This window comes from Nyctereutes procyonoides, unplaced genomic scaffold (assembly GCF_905146905.1).
Source record: "Nyctereutes procyonoides isolate TBG_1078 unplaced genomic scaffold, NYPRO_anot_genome, whole genome shotgun sequence".
NCBI classification, from domain to species: Eukaryota; Metazoa; Chordata; class Mammalia; order Carnivora; family Canidae; genus Nyctereutes; species Nyctereutes procyonoides.
In genome coordinates, this window is record NW_026575146.1 from 76,206,600 (window position 1) to 76,228,025 (window position 21,426).

The window sequence follows — 21,426 nt, forward strand, 5'->3', positions numbered from 1 at the left end:
GGATCATTGGAATTAGCAGAGAAGCTGGGAGGATTCCCATTGGAAGGGTCAGAGTCATCCCACAAGCCATTTCCCAGATGGGGAAACTGAGGCCCAGGAGTAGCAACAGGACTTGCCTGATGCCACACTGTGCGAGACTATCCTTAGCTTTCTCCAGGGTGGCAGATTGGTTGTCGGAGCCTGTGGGAACTGGAGCAGATACAGGATGGAAGGAGGAGGAGGGGAAGGCAGATCACTGCCTGGAGGGGCACACACACACCTCCACCCTCATCAGAGCAGCCCTCCAAATCAGTCCAGAAATCTTCGTATTTATAAAAAACAGGCAGATTTATTCGGTAGGGGCCCATTTTCAAGAAGCTAAAGGTGAAGGTGGGAGAGGGGAGGTTTCCTCCCCCTTTCCTTTCTCCCTCATCTTATTTCCCCAGGGGGACCCCAAAACCTACCCAAATAAAAAACCAAAAAACTGAGGTTCCAAAAAGTTATAGCATCTTAATTCCTCATAGAAAAGGGGAAGGAGCCAAAGGGAAGGGAGCTCCCTGGGGTGGGAGTGGGGGTGGGGGAGGTGCCCCCAGCCTGGTGGGACATCCTCCCCCTTAAATAGCTGCTCCAAAGGGGACAAGCCCTGGGCATAGCATTTAAAAACTCCCCACACCCCAATTTTATCAAAACGAAAGAGAAACAAAATTTCCCTTCCCCCCAAAACCTAAATATATATATATATTTTTTTTTCCTTAAAAAAACAAAAATTCGAAGGCATTAAGCGTTAAAGTGAATCTAGAACAAGGGAATGTGAGATTCCCTCCTTCCTTCCCCCTTACTGTGGGGTCACTTGGAACATCCCCAACAGAGGAACCAGCCCCAAGGGGATGGCGAAGGGGAAGGACCAAAGGGAGCAAAGGGTGGGGGCCTCCCCAGCCAATCAGCAGCCAGTATGGGTGTGGCCCTGAGGCCACGGAGCCACACCCCCTTGGTATTTTCCAAGTAGGACAGGGAGTGGGGGAGATGCATTCCTGTGTGGTCTTTAGCCAATTCCAAGTCGAGTTGAGTTGAGGCAGGGAAAGCGGGGTGACAGGCGGGGTGTGCAGAAAGGAGATACAGGATCTTCTGGAGCCCTGTGGTCAGGGGGAACCCCGCTTCCTCAGCTCCTGGACAAACGCTGGAAGGAAACAAGGAGCAGGGGTCAGGGGCAGAGCCTCTTCCGCCTTCCCTTCCAACACAGGGCCCTTTCCAGGAGACGTGATGCCTCCAAAACAAATGTTTAAAATTCAAAAACCACCTCACCTTCAATGATCTCTTCTTTTACTTTCTGCAGTTCCTTCCTCACCTCTTCCAGAAGCTCCTGGAAATAATGGGGTGCAACCAATCAGGAAGGGCACCCTGGACTTGCAGAAATGAAGCTCCTCTTTTTTAAAGAGAAAGCCCCCTTTTAAAAATAACTCCCCCCCCTTTCTAAAGAGAAAGCCCCCCCCCCTTTCTTAATAAGGGCCAGAGGAAGAAGGTTCAAGACCCTTACCCACCCCAACACACACGCGGGGGACACACACACACACACAGTGACATCACTGATAAGGCCAGAGAGTGACTGGAGAATTCTCAGGGAAAATTCTGGATCGTTGGAGCCAGATGAAAAGGACTGGAGAGCATCCAGTATTAGGGCTGGCAAATATTTTTCTGTCTCCTGCCAATTCTGATTGGTGCTGTCTGGGGCTAGTGTGCTGGAAAGGACTCTGGGTGCTCATCAGGAATGAGTGCAGTGATAGATTAGTAAGGTCTGTGACTGGCGCTGGAAAAGGAGGCTGTGGTATGTGTGTCATCCCTGACCTGATTCAATCTCTCCATTTCTCAGGCTGGATAACTGAGGTTTCTGAGGCCTTTTAACAGAATCACAGGGCAGATGGATGGCGGAGTTTGGCCCCAAATCTCCTTTCTACCTGTGGCTCCTTTCTAGCCCGGGCCTCCCAACACCCGACCCCCCACCCCCCACTCCACCCCCGCCAAGCTACCTGTTTCACCCTCTCCAGGTCTGACTCGTCACTGGAGCTGGGCGTGGAGGGGTGGGCCTCGGAAGTGGTCACGGATGAAGAGGACTTCATCCTAGGAGAGTCAGTGTGGTTTGGGACAGAAATGAGGTTAGAGAAAGGGTCGGCCTCCCCTGCTTCCCGTTCCAAGGGTCGCCTGGTGTCCCTTCCTACAAAGGTGACAGATCCATCTATTTATGGGAGGGGAGGGACCCAGCACTGATGGCGCACCTTGGCAAGGTTGTGCTGTTCTTCTCCCAGGGTCTCCGCACAGTTTCTGGGGGACAGGCAACAAACCAGGAAGATCAGGAACGAGGAATGCCCCGCCTCAGTCTCCCCACAGCCTCATCAGCCCCTGTTCAAAGGGTCTCAAGGGACTACAGTCCACAGCATGGCCTGCAGACTCCCCCAGGAGGGGGCATTCCACCTGAGAACAGGGCATCCGGCCCTAGAGGCTAGACAGGCTCCACTCACCACTCTGGGCTGGGACTGGGACTCTGGCCTCTGGCTCCTCCTGCTGGTGGGAAATAAAACTGCCATGAGACCGCCGGCTGATCCTCGCCTTGGCGTCACCCCGCCCCGTTCCTGTCACACCCCGGCCCTCCCCAGTATCCCTACCCGAATGGTACAGCCTAAGGTGCACCTGGCAGGAAGAGCCCCTAACTCACATTGGCAGATTCATCCTTGGGGGGTTTCTCCCCAACTTGTGTGGCTTTCCTTCTGCAGGAGGGACAGGCAAAAACAGATGACTTCAGCCCTCCCTCAGCCACTCAGTAATTCTTACCAGAGTTCTAGAAAGGTGGATGCTAAGGTGTAGAGTTCTGGAATCCTCAAAGGGTAAGGAAACTGGAGTTTTAGAAGTTAAAGAGAGTGCTGTTCTCCAACTGGGGTGTGTGTGTAGGGGGAAGGGGGGTTAGGATTCTCACATTTGGGAATCACAAAACTCTAAGGGTGGAGGATTCTCGATCTTACATGGCTGGGATTCTAGGAATCTGGGTTTCCAAGATTCCGAGGCAAGATCTCCTCTAAGGGGAGACCTCCTCAGGTTCTAGAATTCAGGGTTTCAGAACATTCTGGAGGCTACCCCCAGGTGGTTCCAAACCTCAGCCATCGCGGGAGAATGTAATCTCCAGCACTGTCGATCCCAAACCTGCCTATCACAGAAGGAACTTTCACCCAAAGAAACAAACCAGATGGGAATCTGAGCCCTCCCCCAACCTGGCCCTACAGAACTGGAATCTCCAGGTGCTAACTGCAGGTCTGAGAGGTTTCTTCCCAGAGCTTTCCAAGGCATTGGCGGCTCCAGGCTCCAGGCTCAGGCTCACCTCCGGGCCAGCATGGCATTCATCTCTTCCATCAGCCCCCCGCCCGTGCTTCGAGTGCTCTCTGCTTTAGGGACTGAGGGCCCCCCTGAGGCCTCCTCTTGCTGGAGAAATGACAAAGAAGAAGGGGCTTTATGGGTGGGCCTCCTAGCCCCCCTGGCCCTCCTGTGGCCCCACTCCCCCCTCCGACCCCTGCAACTCTGGTCTCATCCCATCAGGGCCATCCCCCCACATCCAGCCATACGTGGCCCCCTCACCTTGCTGACTTTCCTGAGTTTGGCTCCGGCAATGGCTGCTGCAAGACCGGGGGCCCCTGTTCCCCCCCCACTGGGGCCTTGTGCTGTGGGGAGAGGGGGCGCAGGGGGTGGGCCTCCCCCTGCTCCGTGCCCTGCCGCAGAGCCCCCTGAGAGGGACACACCAGGGGGTGGGGGGGGACCCGGAGGAGGAGGAGGTCCTGGAGGGGGGGGCGGTCCCCCAGCTGGGGGAGCAGGAGGCCCTCCTGGAAGAAACACAGAAAAGGAGGGTGCTAAGAGAGGAGCCTTAGTCCTTCCTATCCAGCTGGCCCACCCCTTCCCTGGGAGGTCATCCCCCTACCCCCGTCCCCATCCCCCAAGGCCACTGAGCAATCACCTGCATTGGAGACTCGGCGCTCCAGGTGCTCCGGTGGGCCTGGCTGCTGCCTGTGAAGGGGTGATAGAGCTGCCATCACTGAGGGCCCCAAGGATGGCCAGCAACCCCCCCCCCTCCCAGATCTCCAGGGAGGCTGACTGCCAATCCCCACCCTCGCCTTCCTCCCCCAGGGACCCGGGGAAGGAGTTGGGGGGAAGGGCAAGGACAGAGTGAGACCAAGATGTTAGCATTCTTGTCATCAGACTGTCAAGAACGTCTGAATTACAAAATGCCCAAGATCTTTTAAACAGCCAACTTCTGGATTCTGGGAATGTGGGGGGCTGGGATTTGAGGGGTCAGAAGGTTCTGCAACTCTGGGTATGGGAGTTTCTTGAACTCCAGGAGGTGGGGTTTCCTGAAAGCCCTTCATTTCTAGCCCCCTGGGAGTAGGGACATTCTGGAAACTGAAAGTTGGACAGTTCTGGACTCTGGGAGTCTGGGGTTCTGGAACATCCTAGAACTCTGGTGCTGATAGGGTTCTCCACTCAGGGGCTGGCCCCACCTTTTCTGCTGCTCCACCTCCTCTGAGGCGGGACCATTCTGGACAGACCAGGTGGGAGGTGCTGCAGGTGGTGGGGGTGGCGGAGGCCCCCCTCCTGGAAGGTAAGAGTTGGAAAGTGTGGTGAGTCAACCCCGGAACTCAGCCCCACCCCATGATACTCTCACTCAGCTCTCCCAGGAATCTGTGCCAGAGGCACTGGCTTCGTTCTTTCTCCAAGAGTCTGACCCTCGGGCTGGGGTGTGGGATGAGGGGCAGCACTGGCCTCCCTTGACTGAGCCGATAAGCGGCAGGTGCTGTGATGATGCCGAGCAAAAGCCCAGAACTTTCCTGAGTCACTTGCCCATGTCTTGCAGACCAGAATTTGCATGAACAAGACCAATTCAGGCTGATTTCTAGCATCTAGGCTCTTAACCACTGTCACCGCCACTCAGACCCCAACCCAAGAACACTGGAAGGTTGGGAGCCTCTTCCTCACCCACCTCCAGGCCTCTGGCTCCTGCAACCTGAACCACCCACCATACTCTTCTATGCCCCCAGCCAAGCAAGCCCTTCCCCACTGGCACTGAGGCTTCTCCAGGAAGCAAATACCTCTGCTCCCGGACCCTGGATGCACAGCAGTTTCCTAAAGCCTCGCTCCGCTGTGCCCATGGAGTGGCAGCCTTGTCATCACCAGGGCACTGGTTATAAATGCAGAGGCTCAGGCCATGCCCCAGCTCAACTGAACCAGGATCTGCATTCACCCCCATGCCCAGGGGATGCGTGTGCATGCTCACGTCTATGAAATACCAGCTGGAGAGCTTTCTCTTAATAGTGATGCCAGAAAACTAACTGATGACCCACCACTACAATGGGGATCTAGTAAAGGGCACAGGGAGCCTTCTAGGGGCTGGAAGGATCTGGATCGGAGAGGCGGTCACCGGGGGAAAAACTCACGGAGCAGGCCGCACCCTTAGGAATTGGTGTGTTTTAGACACGGGTGCGCACCGGGCACACAGGCGCCTCTACAGAGTCCGCACCATAATCCTCCCACGGTAGCGGTGCAACAGCAGTTCGTGAGAAGGGGGCTAATCTGCGAGTGGGGAAGCGGCGGCCCCGGGCAGGGCTCCGTGCTTCCCCGCTGCCCACTCTCACCTTCCAGAGCCTCAAGGGCGCTGGCCATGGCCGCCGCGAACTGGGTGGCATCCTCCTTGCTCCCAAAGTTGAGGCCCCAGACCTGGCGGGCATCGCGCCACTGGTGGAAGGTGGGGGTGGCCTGGTTATACTTGATACCCCGGACGATGGCACAGTTGATGACCACCTTGGCAGGAGGGGAAAGATGGGTGAGGATGGTGGGTGCAGGGCGCAGCCTGCGGAGGGAGAGAGGGGGAGGGAGAGGGAGGCGGAGGTTCACCTGCTGTTCTGGCTGCATCTTCCAGCCCACAACCCGGAAAGAATTGGCCGTGGGGTTGTGGTAGATCTGGACGCGGCTGAAACTCTGGGGGCCCGTGCCTGCCGGCAGCCATCGCTTATTGCTGTCGTCGTAAAGCATCACAGTGGCCCAGCTGGAGCAGATAACCGTCTCACTGCGGGGGGGGGGGCGGGTTAGCGGAGGGGGCACGGCCTGCACCCTCCAGAGGCCAGTCACCTCCATCTGGGTCACCTGGGGACATTCAGAGATTCCCGGCATGTGATGTGGGGGGGAGTGGGGGGAAGGAGAGAGGCGGACGGGGAGACCGAGGCAGAGATGGGGAGAGAGAAGCAGACGGGTGGACAGAGACAGATCTGGAATAGGGGAGAGAACAAACAGAAAGGCAGGGGCTGGAGAAACAGAGACAGCACAGAAGGGAGTGAGACAGACAGGCAGGCAGATGCAGGGGTGCACAGGTGAGAGAGCCGGTGGGGACCGAGCAGGAGTTCCGGGACTAGCTCCCCCCTGCTGATCTCAGCCTCGGTTTCCCTGTCTCTGCCAGGGTGCTTGACCAGCCCCCCGGCCCTCACTGCCTGCTCCAGTCCCCAGCGGAAGCTGAGACGCGGGGAGGGGAAGGGTGAGGTCCACAGGGTGCTGGGCATGGATGCAGGAGCCTAGACTCTTCCGCCCCATCCATCCGGCTCCCTGGGCACCGGCGGCCACCAGCAGACGCTCCCTGCTCTGTCGAGCCTGGGTTTTGGGCAATGATCCAGACAGCCCCGGCCCCACCCTCCGGGGTAGGAGCCAGTCCTGTCCCCAGACAGTGCCAGCCCCGGCCCAAGGGTCAGGGAGGTCTTCCTGGATAAAGTGACATCTGACTCAGCTTTGGCAGGGAGGGGTCAGGAAACTGGTTCAGAGTTCAGGATCTGACATCCACAGAACTGGGTTCCAGTCCTCACTGAGACACTGACTCCATGACTCAGGGAAGCGACCTCCCCACCCTGTACCCATCTTCCTTGCCTGCAAAGTGGGAAAATGACAGTCCCCCCCCCTTCCTGGGGCAGTGGCAGGAGTAAATGGAGTCCAGGCACAGAACACTTGGCACAATGCCTGGCACATACTGAGTGCTTAGTAACTGTCAGCATCCCTTTCACGGTCCCCTGAACAGACACCACTGGGGAGCCAGACAGCCACATCCCTCCGGAGCCCCCACCAGTCCTTCTGGAGAGGTTCCAAGTCCCCTCCCCCCAGTGAGGAAACTCAGGCTCCCAGAGGGGAAGTGACTTGCCCAAGGTCACACACAGACCAGGGGGAACCACTAGTCCCCACCCCCACCCCCAGCAGACTTTTTCCTTAAAAGAGGAAGTAGGTGGTGAGAGGTTTCCGGGGAGATAAATTATACCCAGCAATGGGCTGTCTCCACGAGGGCCGAGGGCCGAGGGCCGAGGCCGGGGCGTGACGCTGATGTGGTAAAAGGCAGGGCAGGGAAAGCCCCTTCAGCTGACCCAGCTCCTGGTTCCTAGGCCAGGAAGCTGAGCCCCGTTCCCCCCCACAAGTTTATACAACCGCAGCACCTCCTTCTTAGGGTGCACTTCAGCGAGTCAGGCACTCAAGGCCCTTTCCAAAGAGATGCTCATTTTATTCTCACCGCAGCCCTTCAAGATGGACACTAGTTCATCTTTGTTTTGCAAGTGAGGACTATAAATGGAGGCCCAGAGAGGCTGAGCGACTTGGCCCTGATCACACAGCTGGTAAGCAGCAGAGCGAGGATTTGAAGCCCGGCCACCTGGCACCCAAGTCCACGGTCTTAACCCCCCAAGACTGCGTGGGCCCTACGCAAATATCAGGTGCTGTTTCCAGACAAGTGCAGCCTCGGGGATTGTTTCTGGTTCCCACTGCCCTTGGCAGGGCAGGGTTAAGGCCTCGCCCACACCTGCTACCCACACCCAGGGCAGACTCTGGCCAGGCGCCCGAGGCTATAGCTGCTACCCCACCCTGGCTGCACTTTGCTCTCCCAAGCAGTCTTGTCCTGCTGAGTCTCTGGCAGGGCTGGAGAACTGGGCGTCTGCTGAGTGACCCCAGGCTGGTCCTGCCCCTCTCCAGGCCACAGTGTCCCCATTATGGCAGAAGGATCCTATTAAAACACCAGTCAGATCGGGTCCCTCCTCTTCTCGGAAAGCTCCCGTGGCTCCCCACAGACTAAAAGCCGAGTTCTCTCTGTGGTTTGTGTGAGCTGTGGGATCTTTGACCTCATCTCTTCCCTCCCTCAAGCTTGCTGTTCCAGCCCCACTGCTCTGTTCCAGCCCCACTGGGCTCCGTGCCGCTCTTTCAGCATGCCAGACAGATCACCCCCTCGGGCCTGTGCACTTGTTCCTCCTCAACCTAGTCTTGTCTCCTTGGGGTCTCCACTTCCACGTCACCTCCTCTGAGAAGCCCTCCCTGACTACCCTATCTGAAAAAATTCCTCCTTCTGGTCCCAAGTTCCGTATTTCACAGCAGGGATCCTACCTGAGAGACCCCTGTCTCCCCTACCAAATTGTCAGGGCAGAGATTCTTTTTCTTTCCATCTGCCTGCTATGTCCCCACAACCTAGCACGGTGCCTGGCACATTGTAGGTACTCGCTAGTTGCCAAATTAGCTAATGAGTCATTAATCGTTAAAAGGAAAAACTCTTAACAAAGGCGCTGATGTTTATGGGTTGGCCTGAGTCCCGGACACTGTTTGGGGTCCTGGGCCCCAATTTACACCTGACCTCATGGCACGGGCTCTGGCACTTACCCTTTTTTAAGGGATGAATGACCATGGGCACAGAGAGGTCAAGACGCTTGTCCCGGGTCATTCAGCAAGTACACGGAGGGGCTCGTATTTGAACCCTGGTCTACCCAAGTTCTCAACCTCATTTAAAGATGAGGAAACAGCTAGGCTGAATCTTTTAAGAGGTGAGGTATAAAGTGGTGCATATCAGGGGTTTTAAAAAAAAAGGTGAAAGGATATAAATATATCCGCACACAAGGCAATGAGGTGATAGAAGCAGAGGCCGCTTCTCAAGCTTCTCAGGAGACTAACAGAGGCTGTCTCCTAGGAAGAGGGCAGCTGGGGCCGGAGGAAGGAGGGAGGAAATGGATGTTTAGTGCTGTTTACGCTTTTGAATTGCTCATTTCTTTTTTCTTTTCCAACCTCTGGGCGGTATTACCTAGAAAACACCAATTCATTACTTAAGTTCAAAACAACCAAAACTCTAAACCAGGTAAAAGCTTGATGGAAAATCCCACAGCCCAGGAAGCGGGGAGTGGGTCTGAAACAGGGGTGCGCCTGATTCCCATGGGGCTCCTGGGGTCTTGCTCCCTCAATTTCCCAGGAGAGAGTCTTAATTCTCAGCCAGCTCAGGACCCTCCCCCACCGGCACCCTGCGCCTCCCCCAGGAAGTCCCTGCATTCTGGAAAACATGTGGTGGATGACAAAGGGTTCAAGTCACTCCCTTGCTATGTGGCTTCACCTCTCTAAGCTGCAGTTTCCAGGCCTGGAAACCAGAATTCACTGGGTTTGCTGTAAGGATTGAAAGAGATAAGAAAAGCCCTAAGTTCAGGACCTGGGACTTGGCACACACTCTGCATGAGGGAGCTGAACGTCCTAACTGAGAAAGAGAGTTTCTCATCACTGGAGGCAATCAAGCATAGTCACTCTGGTTTACTCAAGCCTTCCAGATTAGAGGCTTGCCCTTCCCTTCACCCCTTCATTCCCCCCTCAGGATTTACCCCACAGTCTCTTTATACCATAAAACTTGTAATGCACTCCCTGCAAACCCCCATGCACACACCAACTATAACCCTTCCAAAACTGCAAGTCTTTGAAGCAACCCTGTACAAAGAACCAGATCTATGGGCTTTGGGTTTGTGTGGGTTCACTCTAGCCGCTCCTTCCCTATAAGCCTCAGTTTCTCATAAATGAACAGGAAGGTAAAAGATTCTTCTTGCTTATCTGCATTATCTTAAGTGTTCACATAGTGCAAACACGTTACTTGTTTTTTTTTTTTATACCATTAAAACGTTTTATTTTCCTTTTTCTGTAATAGCATCATAGTCTGGAGACTGCCCTAAATTCAAATCCAGAGCTGCCTACTTCCAAACTGACTTGAATAGGTTATTTGCTTAATTTTTCTGTGTCTCAGTTGACCCATGGAGGTGGGGCAGTCAGAATAATACAGTGCCTGGCACAGAGCACATGTTTGATCAGATGGTCTCTTATTATTATTTAAAAAACAACAACTTTGTAAGGTAATAATTACTATATAATTACCATTCCTGGAAGAGGAAAGAAATGGACCTAAATACCGCTTGCAGCCCTCTGCCCTGAGATTCTCAGACCTCTGCCCCCTCTCTGAGCCTTCCCAGAATCCCAGCTGAGTCTCGCACACAGCAGACACTTAACAAATATTTGTCAAACTGGGAGAAAAAGAACTATATCTTGTAACTTTCCATTTTAACATCCTCTCTTCGCCCAGCCAAAGCAGACAGAAGTCAAGTCGCAGGATCCCAGTCCCCTCCCCTCCCTCAACACTGCCTGAGGGATCTAGGGAAAGCCTCAGTTTCCCCGGCTGCCCTCATGAGGGGCAGGGGTCTTTTGGAATCCTAGAGGTCCTGGAAGAGGGGGCGCAGCGCAGCGAGTTGGGCGTGGCCATCAGCAGGGAAGACCCCTCGCGGAGGTGCGGGTGACCCTCCGGTGGGAGGCCCAGCAGTTCAACTCCTGCCCACCGCCCCCCCACCCCCAGGAGGTGGGAGCTTTGGCCACAGCCAACAGTAGGGGGACCCTGTGGGAGGGCGAAGGCCTCCGGGCCTGGGGGAGGGGGGGCGGGAGGCCGGCCCAGACACAGCTCCTGCCCTTTTACGGTCTCACAGTGAGTGAGGCAGCACTAACTCGGACATCCGCCATCCGCCTTCCAGGGTGCCTGGGACCGGAAACGCGAGGGGGGGCGGGGGGGGGGCAGCAGTGGGAGAGGAGGGTCCCCTGGGAAGAGGGTGAGGGGAGAGAGCCAGGCTCCCCCCAAAATGCCCCCTCTCCGGGGCAGGCCTCGGAGGGATGTGGCTATAATGGGGGGTAGGTAGGCGGGAGACCTCGAGGGTGGGTGTCCGTGGGTGCCCCCTCACTCCAAATGCTCCAACACTTTCACATCAGAAGGAACACAGGCGGAGGGGGTCTCTAATGGTCCTAAAGGGCAATGCGCCTCTTGATGTCAGAGGGCAGGGGCGTGTGGGGGGAAGTGGGAGGATGTGGGCACCAGGGGGTTAATCCCCAGTCCTCCTCGGGGGGCCTCCCCCTCAAGCTGGGGGCTTTGGGGGCAGGAAGTCCCTGAGAGAGTGGAGGAAGGGAGATAGTATTGTCAGGCTCAGGCCCCAAGGGAGAGATTATGGGGGGCCGGGGGAGGGGAGAGTGGGGGAGGGTCTACTCCGGTCTCCCAGCCCGCCCCGTCCCCGCCCTCAGGTGAGCCCAGGAGTTCTGAGGTCCGACCCGGTAAGACAAAAATCCCTGGTTCCTCTGGGCCCCCCACCCCCAGGATTAAATTCCTGGGAAGGTGTCTGGGACTGTCTTGGGAGCCTGGGTCCCAGGGGGAGAGGACTATGACCTTGAAGCTTTTTACAGCCCCCCCCCCCAACCCCACGGCTCTGGATGGCCGGGTAGGGGGGCGGTGGTGAGAGCAAGGGGAGGCGCGTGGTGGGGAAAGCAGCCGGCCCACAGCACTCCTTGCCCGCCCCCCCAACACCAGCTGTCTCGACAGGTGAGTCAGGAAGACAAAGGCCCCTCTTCCCGCAGCTGCCGCGCCCCCTCCCTCCCCAGGACGCACAGGTGGGGGCGCGGGGCCGCCCTCCTGGCCCGAGGCCGGGGAGCCGCCCTCCGCGCCGAGCGCTGGAGCTCGGTCCTAGGCACCGCTTCTTTTAGACAGAAGGTGGGTGGGGAGCGGCGGGGGAGGGGAGTCCCAACCAGACCCTCGAGGCTGTCCGGGTCCGTGGGTTCGTCTGCACCCACCTCCACCGGAGGACGAGAGCCCCCCCAAATTTAAGGGGTTAAGTGCCCCCGAAGTTAAGAAGCGAGGTCCCACTTGGGAAGGCTTTTTCCAGCGCCACGTAAAGGCAGACCCGGCAAACCAAGGTCTACGTCCCGAATCTCTCTTCCAGGTCCCAGGGACCCCCAACCCGGTCCCCTCAATCCCTCCCGGAGCCCGAGTTGAGATTTTTGGGGGGTAGTCTGAGCCCTGCCTTAATTCTGGCCTCCATGCTGCAGGATCTGGCAACTTGGAGGTTCTCTGAAAAAGTCTAAGAAATTCGGGAGTCCTCGGGGCGCCCCCAAATCTGAGGGCTTCCGAGAGAACCTCTGAGGCACCACCCGAGCCTTAGGCGTCATGGCGAAGCGGTCAGTATTTGGAACTCGTCCAAGGGGGCTCGGCCTCAAATCCGAGGCCCCCAGTGCCCTGTCCCCAAATTCCAGCTGGGGGAGGGGGACAAAGGCGGGGCGGGGAGCCCGCGCGGAGCGCGGAAGGGTTTGGAGGCAGTTCGAGGCTCACCTCATGGCTGCTCAGCGGGAGGGCGGCGCACCCACGGGTGGGTGCTCCCGGGGCGCCCCTGGCTCAAGGTTCAGGGGTTCGGGGCTGGCTCCAGGTTCTGCTCAGTCTCCCCCAGGGTCCCGCCCCATAGAGTCCGGCTTCCTGGGGGGGAACGTGGACGGGGCCGGGGCGGGTCCTCAGGCGCCTCCTCCCTCTGGAGGTTTGATCGGGGGTCCCTGCGGCAGAAAGGGGGTGCGGCGTCCCGTCCCCGGCGCGCCCCCTCGGCCGGCGGCGGGTACAACGTTACTCTTACTACTGTACTTCTCTTCGCTACATTTCGTTCCAAAATTCCACTCCCCGCACCCACAATGCCCTGCGCCTTAAAGGGGCCGCGGACACCTCTAGGCGGTGGGGGGTGGTGAAGGGCGCTTAAAAGGGCAACGCGGAACCCTACACTTCCGCTATTTACCTCTTCCCCAACGTTAGAGAAATAGGGATGCACGCTGAGGGTCACCCCCAAATTAGGGGGTAGGTCTGGTGGAGGGCAAGGGATCCTTCCTGATCGCTCATTCGCTCCTACGATGGAAATTCTTAGGAGGATCTTAATGGGGACAATTCCTGCTCACCCTCCCCAACAACTTCTCCATTTCTTCACGTTCTGCTCAATTTGGGGGGTGGGCGCGAAGACGATCCTCTGGTTAAGCATAGATTCTCTCAAGATTCTCTCAAATTTTCCCCCTTAAATGATACCTTAAATGCTACCCCCAACGTCTCTCTTCTCTGCCAATATATGAAAGGTGACTAAGGGATGAACCCCTTTCCCCAGCTCAGGGTGGGGTGGGCGGGGAGGGCCCCATCCCTCTCGCCGCCCCCCGCCCGCCCCAGGAAGGTGAGGAGGAAGTGGGCCGAGGGGGCGCGGCCGGCCGCTGACTCACTGCCTGGAGGTGGGGGTGGGGGCGGGGGCGGGGGTGAGGGTGCGGCGCTGCCCCTGGGTGGGAATGGGACTCCAGGTTCCTGTGTGGTTAAAACCCCTGGAACCTCTCCCCACGCACCCCCGCCGTGACTCAGTTTCGCCCGCAGAGGATGGCGGGATCATCCAGCAATAGGAGGGCGCGGAGGCAGGGGCACCCACCCCCCTGGTGCTGGCTCCTAGGAACCCCCTCCCCCACGCAGTAGCTTGGGTCTGAGGCCCAAACACCCTCCCAGGCTTCCGCAGCGGGTCCCGCAGGCCCCGCCCCATGTGACTCCACTGGTGGCCACTCCCCTCCCGCAGAGCGCCACCTGGCCCGGGTCAGGTACCCTGGGGCTGGATGCCTGGGAAATCAGAGGTTCAACGTTCACAAGTGGTAAACTGAGGCCTGAAGGGAAAGGAAGAAATCTGGGCCATAGCCCTCTTGCCTGAGCTCCTGAATCACAGGGGTGCCTAGGCGCAATGTAGGGGTGTGAAACCAACAGTTCCCAGGACCCAGCTGACTAGGGGAGAGAACCACCATTCCCAGCCTTTGTTCAAGCCAGGTCCTCTATCTGGATTCACACCTCCTTCACCTCATCCTTCCAGGCCATGCTCCGACATTAATTCTTCTCTAAATAACTGAGTAATTTTCTCCCCTTTTCTTTTTTTAAAGATTTTATTTATTCATTCATCAGAGACTCAGAGAGAGGCAGAGACATAGGCAGAGGGAGAAGCAGGCTCCATGCAGGGAGCTTGATGTGGGACTCGATCCTGGGACTCCAGGATCATGCTCTGGGCCAAAGACAGGCACCAAACCGCTGAGCCACCCAGTCTCCCCTCTTCTCCCCTTTTCTCCCCTACTCTGGGAGAGCTTGAACTCTCCTCCATCTAGGTTATAATTATTTCCCACTGTCTCTCCTAAGCTGTGAGTTCTTTGGGGACAGGGGTAGCCTTGATCAGTATCTTTTTTTAAAAGATTTTATTTATTTATTCACTAGAGACATAGAGAGGCAGAGACAAAGACAGAGGAAGAAAGAAGCAGACTCTCTGAAGGGAGCCTGATGTGGGACTCCATTCCAGGACCCGAGATCTCGACCGGAGCCAAAGGCAGACACTCAACCCCCAAGCCACCCCAGTTCCCCAATTTGATCAGTTTGTGTGCCTCCCTCAATCCAGCCGGGCCCACAACAGCAGTTCAATAGACATTTATCCAACAGAATGAAAACCCCAGTTCCGGAAGACTTTGGGCAACTTTTTTCTCATCTCTGTTGCTCAGCTTTCACATCTGTGAAATAGGAGGGTGAGGGCTAGTCCTTCTGTAGAGGGCTAGCACTTCAGTCAGCAAATTTTTCTATAAAGGTCCAAATAGTAAATATTTCAGGCATATCAGACATAGGGGCTCTTTCACATATTCCCTTTTTCCTCTGATCCTTTTAAAAATGTAAAACCATTTTTTTAAAGATTTTATTTATTTATTCATGAGGGACACAGAGAGACAAAGACAGAGACAGAAGGAGAGGCAGTCTCCTCACAGGGAGCCTGCTGCAGGACTGGATCCCCAGATCCGGGATCAAGCCCTGAGTGGAAGGCAGACGCTCAACCACTGAGCCACCCAGGTGGCCCTGTACAAACCATTCTGAGCTCAGGTGCTACACAACACAGGTAACAGGACTCTTGTGCTAGAGAAAGTGGCATGTGTACACGAGAAGCCTGATCAAGGATCTTTGTGGCAGCAGTGATGTGAAAGCAAAAAATTGGAAATAGTTTGAATGTCGGTCAAGGGGCACCTGGGTGACTCAGTTAAGCATCTGCCTTTGGTTCAGGGCATGATCTCAGGGTCCTGGGGTTGGAGCCCCACATAGGACTGTCTGTTTCTCCCTCTCCCTCTGCCCCACCGGCCTGCTCATGCTCTGTCTCTCTCAAATAAGTAAATACTAGATTTAAAAAGAAAATCCACCAAGAGGAGAATGGATAGCTAAACCATAGTACATTGTACCTTGTCTGCAGTGCTGGGCAGCAGGAAAAAAAAAAAAAGAGGTGTGTAAATGGCATGAAAGTAGTCTCCAAGGTATCACCGAGGGGAAAAAAGTAACTGCCAAATGATACACGGAATGAAAAAAATAAATAAAAAAAAAAAATCAAGGAAACACCAAAGCTACCACACACAGCCGGGTAAAAGGTCTGGAAAGATCTACTCCAAACTCATTACAGTGGTTACTAATAGGATAGAGAAAGGGCATTTGATGGTCATAGACATCTCGAGACATATCAAATTTCATCTTGAAAATACCAGGTTCCATCCAGCCTCTAGGCTTTTGCACTGACTACTCCTTGTGCCTTGGGACACTCTTCTCTGTGATCTTTGCACTCTTCTCAGAGATCTCCCCGGATCCCCCTGTTTAAAACCCCAGGTGGGGGGGATCCCTGGATGGCTTAGCGGTTTAGCACCTGCCTTTGGCCCAGGGCGCGATCCTGGAGTCCCAGGATCAAGTCCTGCATCGGGCTCCTGGCATGGAGCCTGCTTCTCCCTCTGCCTGTGTCTCTGTCTCTCTCTCTCTCTCTCTCTCTCATAAATAAATAAATAAATAAATAAATAAATAAATAAATCTTTTAAAAAATAAAAAAATAAAAATAAAACCCCAGGTGGGAAATTGAGTGGCTAAGGAGTAGGGAGGAGAAAGACTTTCATTTTTTTTTAAACATTTCTCTTTTTTTTTAAAATTTTTATTTATTTATGATAGTCACAGAGAATGAGAGAGAGAGGCAGAGACACAGGCAGAGGGAGAAGCAGGCTCCATGCACCGGGAGCCCGATGTGGGATTCGATCCCGGGTCTCCAGGATCGCGCCCTGGGCCAAAGGCAGGCGCCAAACCGCTGCGCCACCCAGGGATCCCAAGACTTTCATTTTTGTATACCATTTTGTACCCTGTGAATTTTGAATCCAGTGAACTTATTACCCATTCAAAAAAAGGGGGGTGCCTGGGTGGTTCAGTCAGTTGGGCATCTGCCTTTGGCTCAGGTTGTGATCCCTGGGTCCTGGGATCAAGCTCCCTGCTCAGCAGGGTGTCTGCTTCACACTCTACCACTCCTCCTACTTGTGTGTGCTCTGTCAAATAAATAAATAAATAAATAAAGTATTTTTTTTAAAAAAGAATACAATTTAAAAAACAAAGTAGCCCCCCTAGACATCTTACCACGTTACCCTGTTTTATTTGCCTTAAGACACTTATCAGTATGTGAGATGGTAATATCTGTTTCCTTGTTCGCTGTCTCCCCACACACTAGGTGTGTCCCTCGGGGTGGCAGGGTTTCAATGGTCCTGCCTGGTTGATGGCTGTGAGCAGGGTCTAGCACACAGCAGATGCCCAATACATATCTGCCCCATGATGAGAGAAATAAGGTCTAGGGTTTTTTATACATACATACATACATATATGAAATTTATTTTGAGTTATATCATTAAAATTTAGCAACAAGTCTTCTCTCCTAACTGCCTCCAAAACAGATGAAAAAATGGGAAGGGAAGAGAAGGTTATTGAACTGGGTTATCACTCAAGGTTCCATTCAGCTTAAAATATTTCAGAAGCATTTGATTTGGTTTGGGGTGGGGTTTTTTTTTTTTTTTTTTTTCCTTTTAAGTTCAGATGGGTGGAATTTCCCCATAAGACTTTGTGTGAGAGGGAAGTAGGAGAAGGGGAAATAAGCATTCTGGGGTTCCTCCCTCGGGTTGTCTTCCTTCCGCTGGCCTGTGTAGCTGGGGAAGGGGAGTCTTCTTCCTCAGTTCCTTTGAGGCCCTGGCTGGGCACAGGGTCCTCAAAGGGCAACAGCTGTCAGGCCTCCAAGTCCAAGGAAGAGTTTCAGTGGGTGCCAGTGGGCTTTCTGGCCCCAGTTGGGCCCTTTTGTAACAAAGAAGGTGGGAAACGGCTGATAAGAACCTCCCCTTGGTTCTCAGTATCTGCTTCCCTATATTCTGGAAGCACCACTTTTATTTTTCTTTGAGGGGCTGCCATTCCCCATCTGTCCATCAATCCTTCTGGGTTGGGTGGAGTGGACCTCAGCCCCAAGTCCTAGGGGTGGGCATGTGACCCCAGCCTGGCCAGTCAGAGACAGAGACACAGTGACTGATCAGACATGTGGGCCAGTGTGACCAGTGAGAACCAGCCATGGAACCAGAGCTTCTACTACTGGGAACCTGGTGAATTCTCTCCACTGGGGATGTTGGGCTCCTGGGACATGAGGCTGCTAGAGCTGCAACTCTCTGCTACCTCATGCGGAGATCCTGCCTGGAAATGAAGTCAATGCAGAGAAAATAAAACCAAGAGATGGTTCCTGATATCATCTGAGAACTGGATGTAGTCAATGCCTTATGCCTGAACTCTTCAATTAAGTGACCCAGTAAGTTCCTTGTTTTTCTGTCCCAGGTGGAATTGGGTTTCTGTCGATTACAAATCAAACAATCTTGCCAAACACCTCCTTCTGCTGCTGGGGAACTATCAACAATCTCCCTTCCCTCCATTTCCTCCCGGACTCCCACCCCTTGCCTGACTTTATTTGGCTCCACCCACCACCTCTTTGGAGAGCTCCAAATTCTTGTAAGCTATCTGGGCCCTACTCACTCATCCAAGACCCTGACCATCCTCACATCCAGGTCTTGGGATTGGTCATAAACATTACTTGAATTTTTCTGCCTTATTTATGGATGAAAGGGGTGGTGCTTGGGATAATGGGTTGTACAGGCTAATGCAGGGGACACATTTCTTGGGAAGAGAGGCAGTCTCTGCTTCTGCTTCCCCCCTCCCCTGCCCCTATCATGTCTAGCACAATGATTCAGGGCCAGGAGTGAGAATTTATTAATATATCAGGAAAGCCGCTTGTCTCCTCAACTTCTCCAACATTAAAGGAGGTAGGAGGGCTGGGTTACATGCTTCCAAGAGAAACATTCAAGAACATGAAGTCCTTACCTGCCTTTGGTGTCCTGAGGCTTGGTAGAGCTGAGAATAAACTTCAGCAATGACAGCCGCCCTGGAGAGCAGAGAGAGGCCCAGCAGGGGACCCTCCTTCTACTACCCCTCCCCCCATTACACCTCACCACGCCCCCCCACACTCACTTGCAGTGCAGCCCTCCCCCAGGAGGTAAATCTGGGATGTCCTCTGAGGCCAGAGTCCAGAAAACCGTGTTCAGGTTGGGGGGCTCCTGAGCAGAGGAACACAGCGCTGAGAAGGAGGGAAGGATTATGGGGGTGTCCTTGCCCACTGACCACCCCTCCCGCTATGCTCTTGGAGCCTCCTCACCGGCGACCCTGTGGCCCAGGGCTGTGTCCAGCGCTAACTCCTTCCTGATCGCCTCCTCACAAGGCCTGGGGGCTCCGGGGAAGCAGACCAGGATGCAGGTCATGTTGTCCAGGCTGCCCTGGAGAAAGTGGAGAAAAAGGAGCCTGATGGGATGCAGAACTTCCCAACAATCTCAGCCTTCTAGTGTCCTCCTCCCCAATCTGGTTAGGGCCATTTCTCTGATGTCTTGCCCATCTGCCAGTGTAAACCAAGTCCTCTCACCAGGACGGGTCACCTAGACCTCTCACTGTCCTAACCGCACTCTATCAGAGAACCCTGCCCCTTCGCCGAGGCTCCTCCCACTCCGCCGTCCTGCTGCTCTTCATAAAGGCATGAATCAGACCTCATGATCCACTACTAAATCCCAAGAAAGACCACGCCTTTCTCTTAGGTCCCTCCCACTTACCTATCCATCACTATGGCTTTTGGATCTTGCACAGACAGCCCTCTGTCTCTGCCCCTCCATGTTTTGGCCCTGCCCACTCGGCAGGCCACGCCCTTTACTGAAGCCTAACCCCCTCCTCTAGTTCGAGGGAGCCCCTCCCTCAAAATCCCTTACTCCCTAGATCCTTTAAATTCTTCCCCTCAGTGACTCCAAGCCCCGCCCCTAGGACCTTGCACAGACACGTGTCCAATAGCTGCGCGCAGAGAAGCTCCGGGGCCAGGCCCAAGCGGAGGCGCGATGCCACCAGTCCCGCCAGGGCAGCGCCAGACATCGCGTCCCACACACCGTCAGAGGCCAAGAGCAGGAACTCGTCCTCGGCCTGGCGAGCCAGGGCGGTGACCTCAGGCTCCGCAGAAACGAGCTGCAGCTCAGGGGGCCTTCCCGGAGCCTCTTTGTAAGCAAAGTCGCCCAGCGCTCGGGATACTGCCAGTGAGCCTTCGAGGCGCCGGCGGCGGATGGTGCCCCCCGCGTTGTGGATGCGCTCCCGTTCCCGGGGCCGGAGGGGCCGATGGTCCTCGGTGCTGAAGGCCACGGCGCCGGCGCGACTCAGCATCGCTCGGGAGTCACCGCAATGCGCCAGGTACAGAAAACGCGGGGAGACTAGCAAAGCCACGGCCGTGGTGCCCCCCGGCTCGCCACGAGGCCAGAGCGCACGCAGGCGTGCGTCCGCGCTCAGGAAGGCTCGGCGTAGCGCCCCGCGCACTCCCTCGGGCTCGCCCGGCGCGGGGCCCAGAGCCTCTAGCACGTGGCCCGGCAGGTGGCGCGCACCGAATAGGGCAGCTCGCGCCCCGCCGTGGCCGTCGAGGACCGCGAAGAATGCCCAGCCTGGGGGTAGCCCGGGCAGCTCGAGCCAAGCGCAGTGCGCGTCCTCCATGTGCGCGCGCCAGCCCTGCACAGCGCTGGCCCCGAAGCGCAAGCCGCAAGACGCCGCCGCACCCCCGTGCGGCCGCTGGACGCATCGCGGCGCGTCCAGGAGCGACCGAGGCCCGTGGTGAGACCTGCGCCCCTCCTCCTCCTCCTCTGCCTCCTGTTTTTTGCAAGCTGGCCAGAGGAGATGCTCCAGCAGGCGGGCAAAGGCAGCCATTCTTCAGCCCTGGGATCAGGACGCCTCCACCCTCTGCACCTACCCCCCCTCCCCAACTCCATTAATCCCCTCCACTGTGAGATTTTAAACCACCTAAATCTCCTTCCTGTACCCTTGACCTGCACTCAAGTCGAGTTACTAGAAGAGATTGGACTCTTGGGTGTCTTCTCTCCTGTATCTTCAAAATGACGTTTGGGGATCTGGGTCACGAAAAAATAGTAGTAAACAGCACTTACCATGCGCTACCACTATTTTACATCATCTCCGATGTACCGAAGAGGAAACTGAGTCATAAAAGAAGTAAAGAGTGTTTCGGAAAGAGCTTTAGAATCCGTGTTCTATACACTGTTAGTTTAGTGTCCTGCCCCCCAACCTCCCCAGTTTCAAAATCTTTAAATCCTTTATTTTTTTCAGTTCGACCGCTCCCCTTCTGGGTCTTGCCCCGGGTCTTCGTTTTCTCCGTTTCCAGGTCCTACCCGTGCATTCAAGCACATAGCCTCAGACACTCCTAATTTTCAGTCTTAGCTCCGCCCCTTAACTACAGACCCAGTCCCCACATTCTGGGGAGCCTGGCCCCCTGCTCTGTAGGTTTCTCCTACCCTCTGGGCTGCGCCCCTTCCCTGCCTGCTCTTTCCTACTTTTTCTAGGCCACGCCTCTACCTTCTCCGTCTTTGACCCCGCCCAACTACCTGCTTAATGCTAACGTAACTTAAGCCCCGCCCACATCTGAGCTCCTCCCCTTGCCTCAAACTTTCCGTGTAGTTTCTCCCGCCCCCTATCCCACTCCCTCTGGGGTTCTCAGCTCCGACCCCTCCTCAGAGCGGTGGTCTTTACACCCTCTGCTGAATGCCTCCCCTGGCTCCGCCCCAACCCATACTGAGATCCACGCCCTCATTCTAGGTGCGTCCATCCTTCTCCCCCCGAGCCCCTCCCCGGGTCCTACCCTAGGCTCCTCCTCTCTTCCGCTAGAGGCCGCGCCCCGTCCATCAGGCCCCGCCCTTTTCAGACCGCCTTCCGCGCCTTTCCGCTTAGTAGCCTAACCTCTTAGCCCCGCCCCCTTTGTAGGAAGCCACGCCCCTCTATGCCCCTTGGTGTTTGCCCGCCCCCCGCCCGCTTCTGAGCTCCGCCCGCTGGTCCTCTGGCCCCGCCCCCGGCCCCGCGCTGCAGTGCCTTCCCCACCG

The 21,426-nt window shown here is 55.7% G+C and overlaps 2 protein-coding genes across 4 annotated transcripts; both read right to left on the bottom strand.

The window, feature by feature from the left end:
- Positions 1-306: 306 nt before the first annotated feature.
- On the bottom strand, positions 307-12,803 carry VASP (vasodilator stimulated phosphoprotein). Of its 2 annotated transcripts, none has more exons than XM_055311729.1 (13): positions 12,455-12,803; positions 5,902-6,073; positions 5,643-5,808; positions 4,512-4,605; positions 3,971-4,020; positions 3,598-3,839; positions 3,344-3,444; positions 2,687-2,738; positions 2,493-2,532; positions 2,250-2,295; positions 2,004-2,094; positions 1,282-1,339; positions 307-1,156 (listed from the first exon to the last, which is right to left on the bottom strand). In XM_055311729.1, the coding sequence occupies exons 1-13, from the start codon at positions 12,457-12,459 to the stop codon at positions 1,119-1,121; spliced, it is 1,155 nt and encodes a 384-aa protein (XP_055167704.1). In that variant the 5' UTR covers positions 12,460-12,803; the 3' UTR covers positions 307-1,118. The 2 variants fall into 2 exon arrangements, with proteins under 2 accessions (XP_055167704.1, XP_055167703.1); XM_055311728.1 differs by having other exon boundaries at positions 2,493-2,535; positions 12,455-12,802.
- Positions 12,804-16,799: 3,996 nt separating this feature from the next.
- Positions 16,800-20,851, bottom strand: PPM1N (protein phosphatase, Mg2+/Mn2+ dependent 1N (putative)). Of its 2 annotated transcripts, XM_055312024.1 has the most exons (5): positions 19,331-20,851; positions 18,678-18,795; positions 18,494-18,599; positions 18,347-18,407; positions 17,168-17,281 (listed from the first exon to the last, which is right to left on the bottom strand). In XM_055312024.1, the coding sequence occupies exons 1-5, from the start codon at positions 20,243-20,245 to the stop codon at positions 17,243-17,245; spliced, it is 1,239 nt and encodes a 412-aa protein (XP_055167999.1). In that variant the 5' UTR covers positions 20,246-20,851; the 3' UTR covers positions 17,168-17,242. The 2 variants fall into 2 exon arrangements, with proteins under 2 accessions (XP_055167998.1, XP_055167999.1); XM_055312023.1 differs by lacking the exon at positions 18,347-18,407 and having other exon boundaries at positions 16,800-17,281.
- Positions 20,852-21,426: the final 575 nt, after the last annotated feature.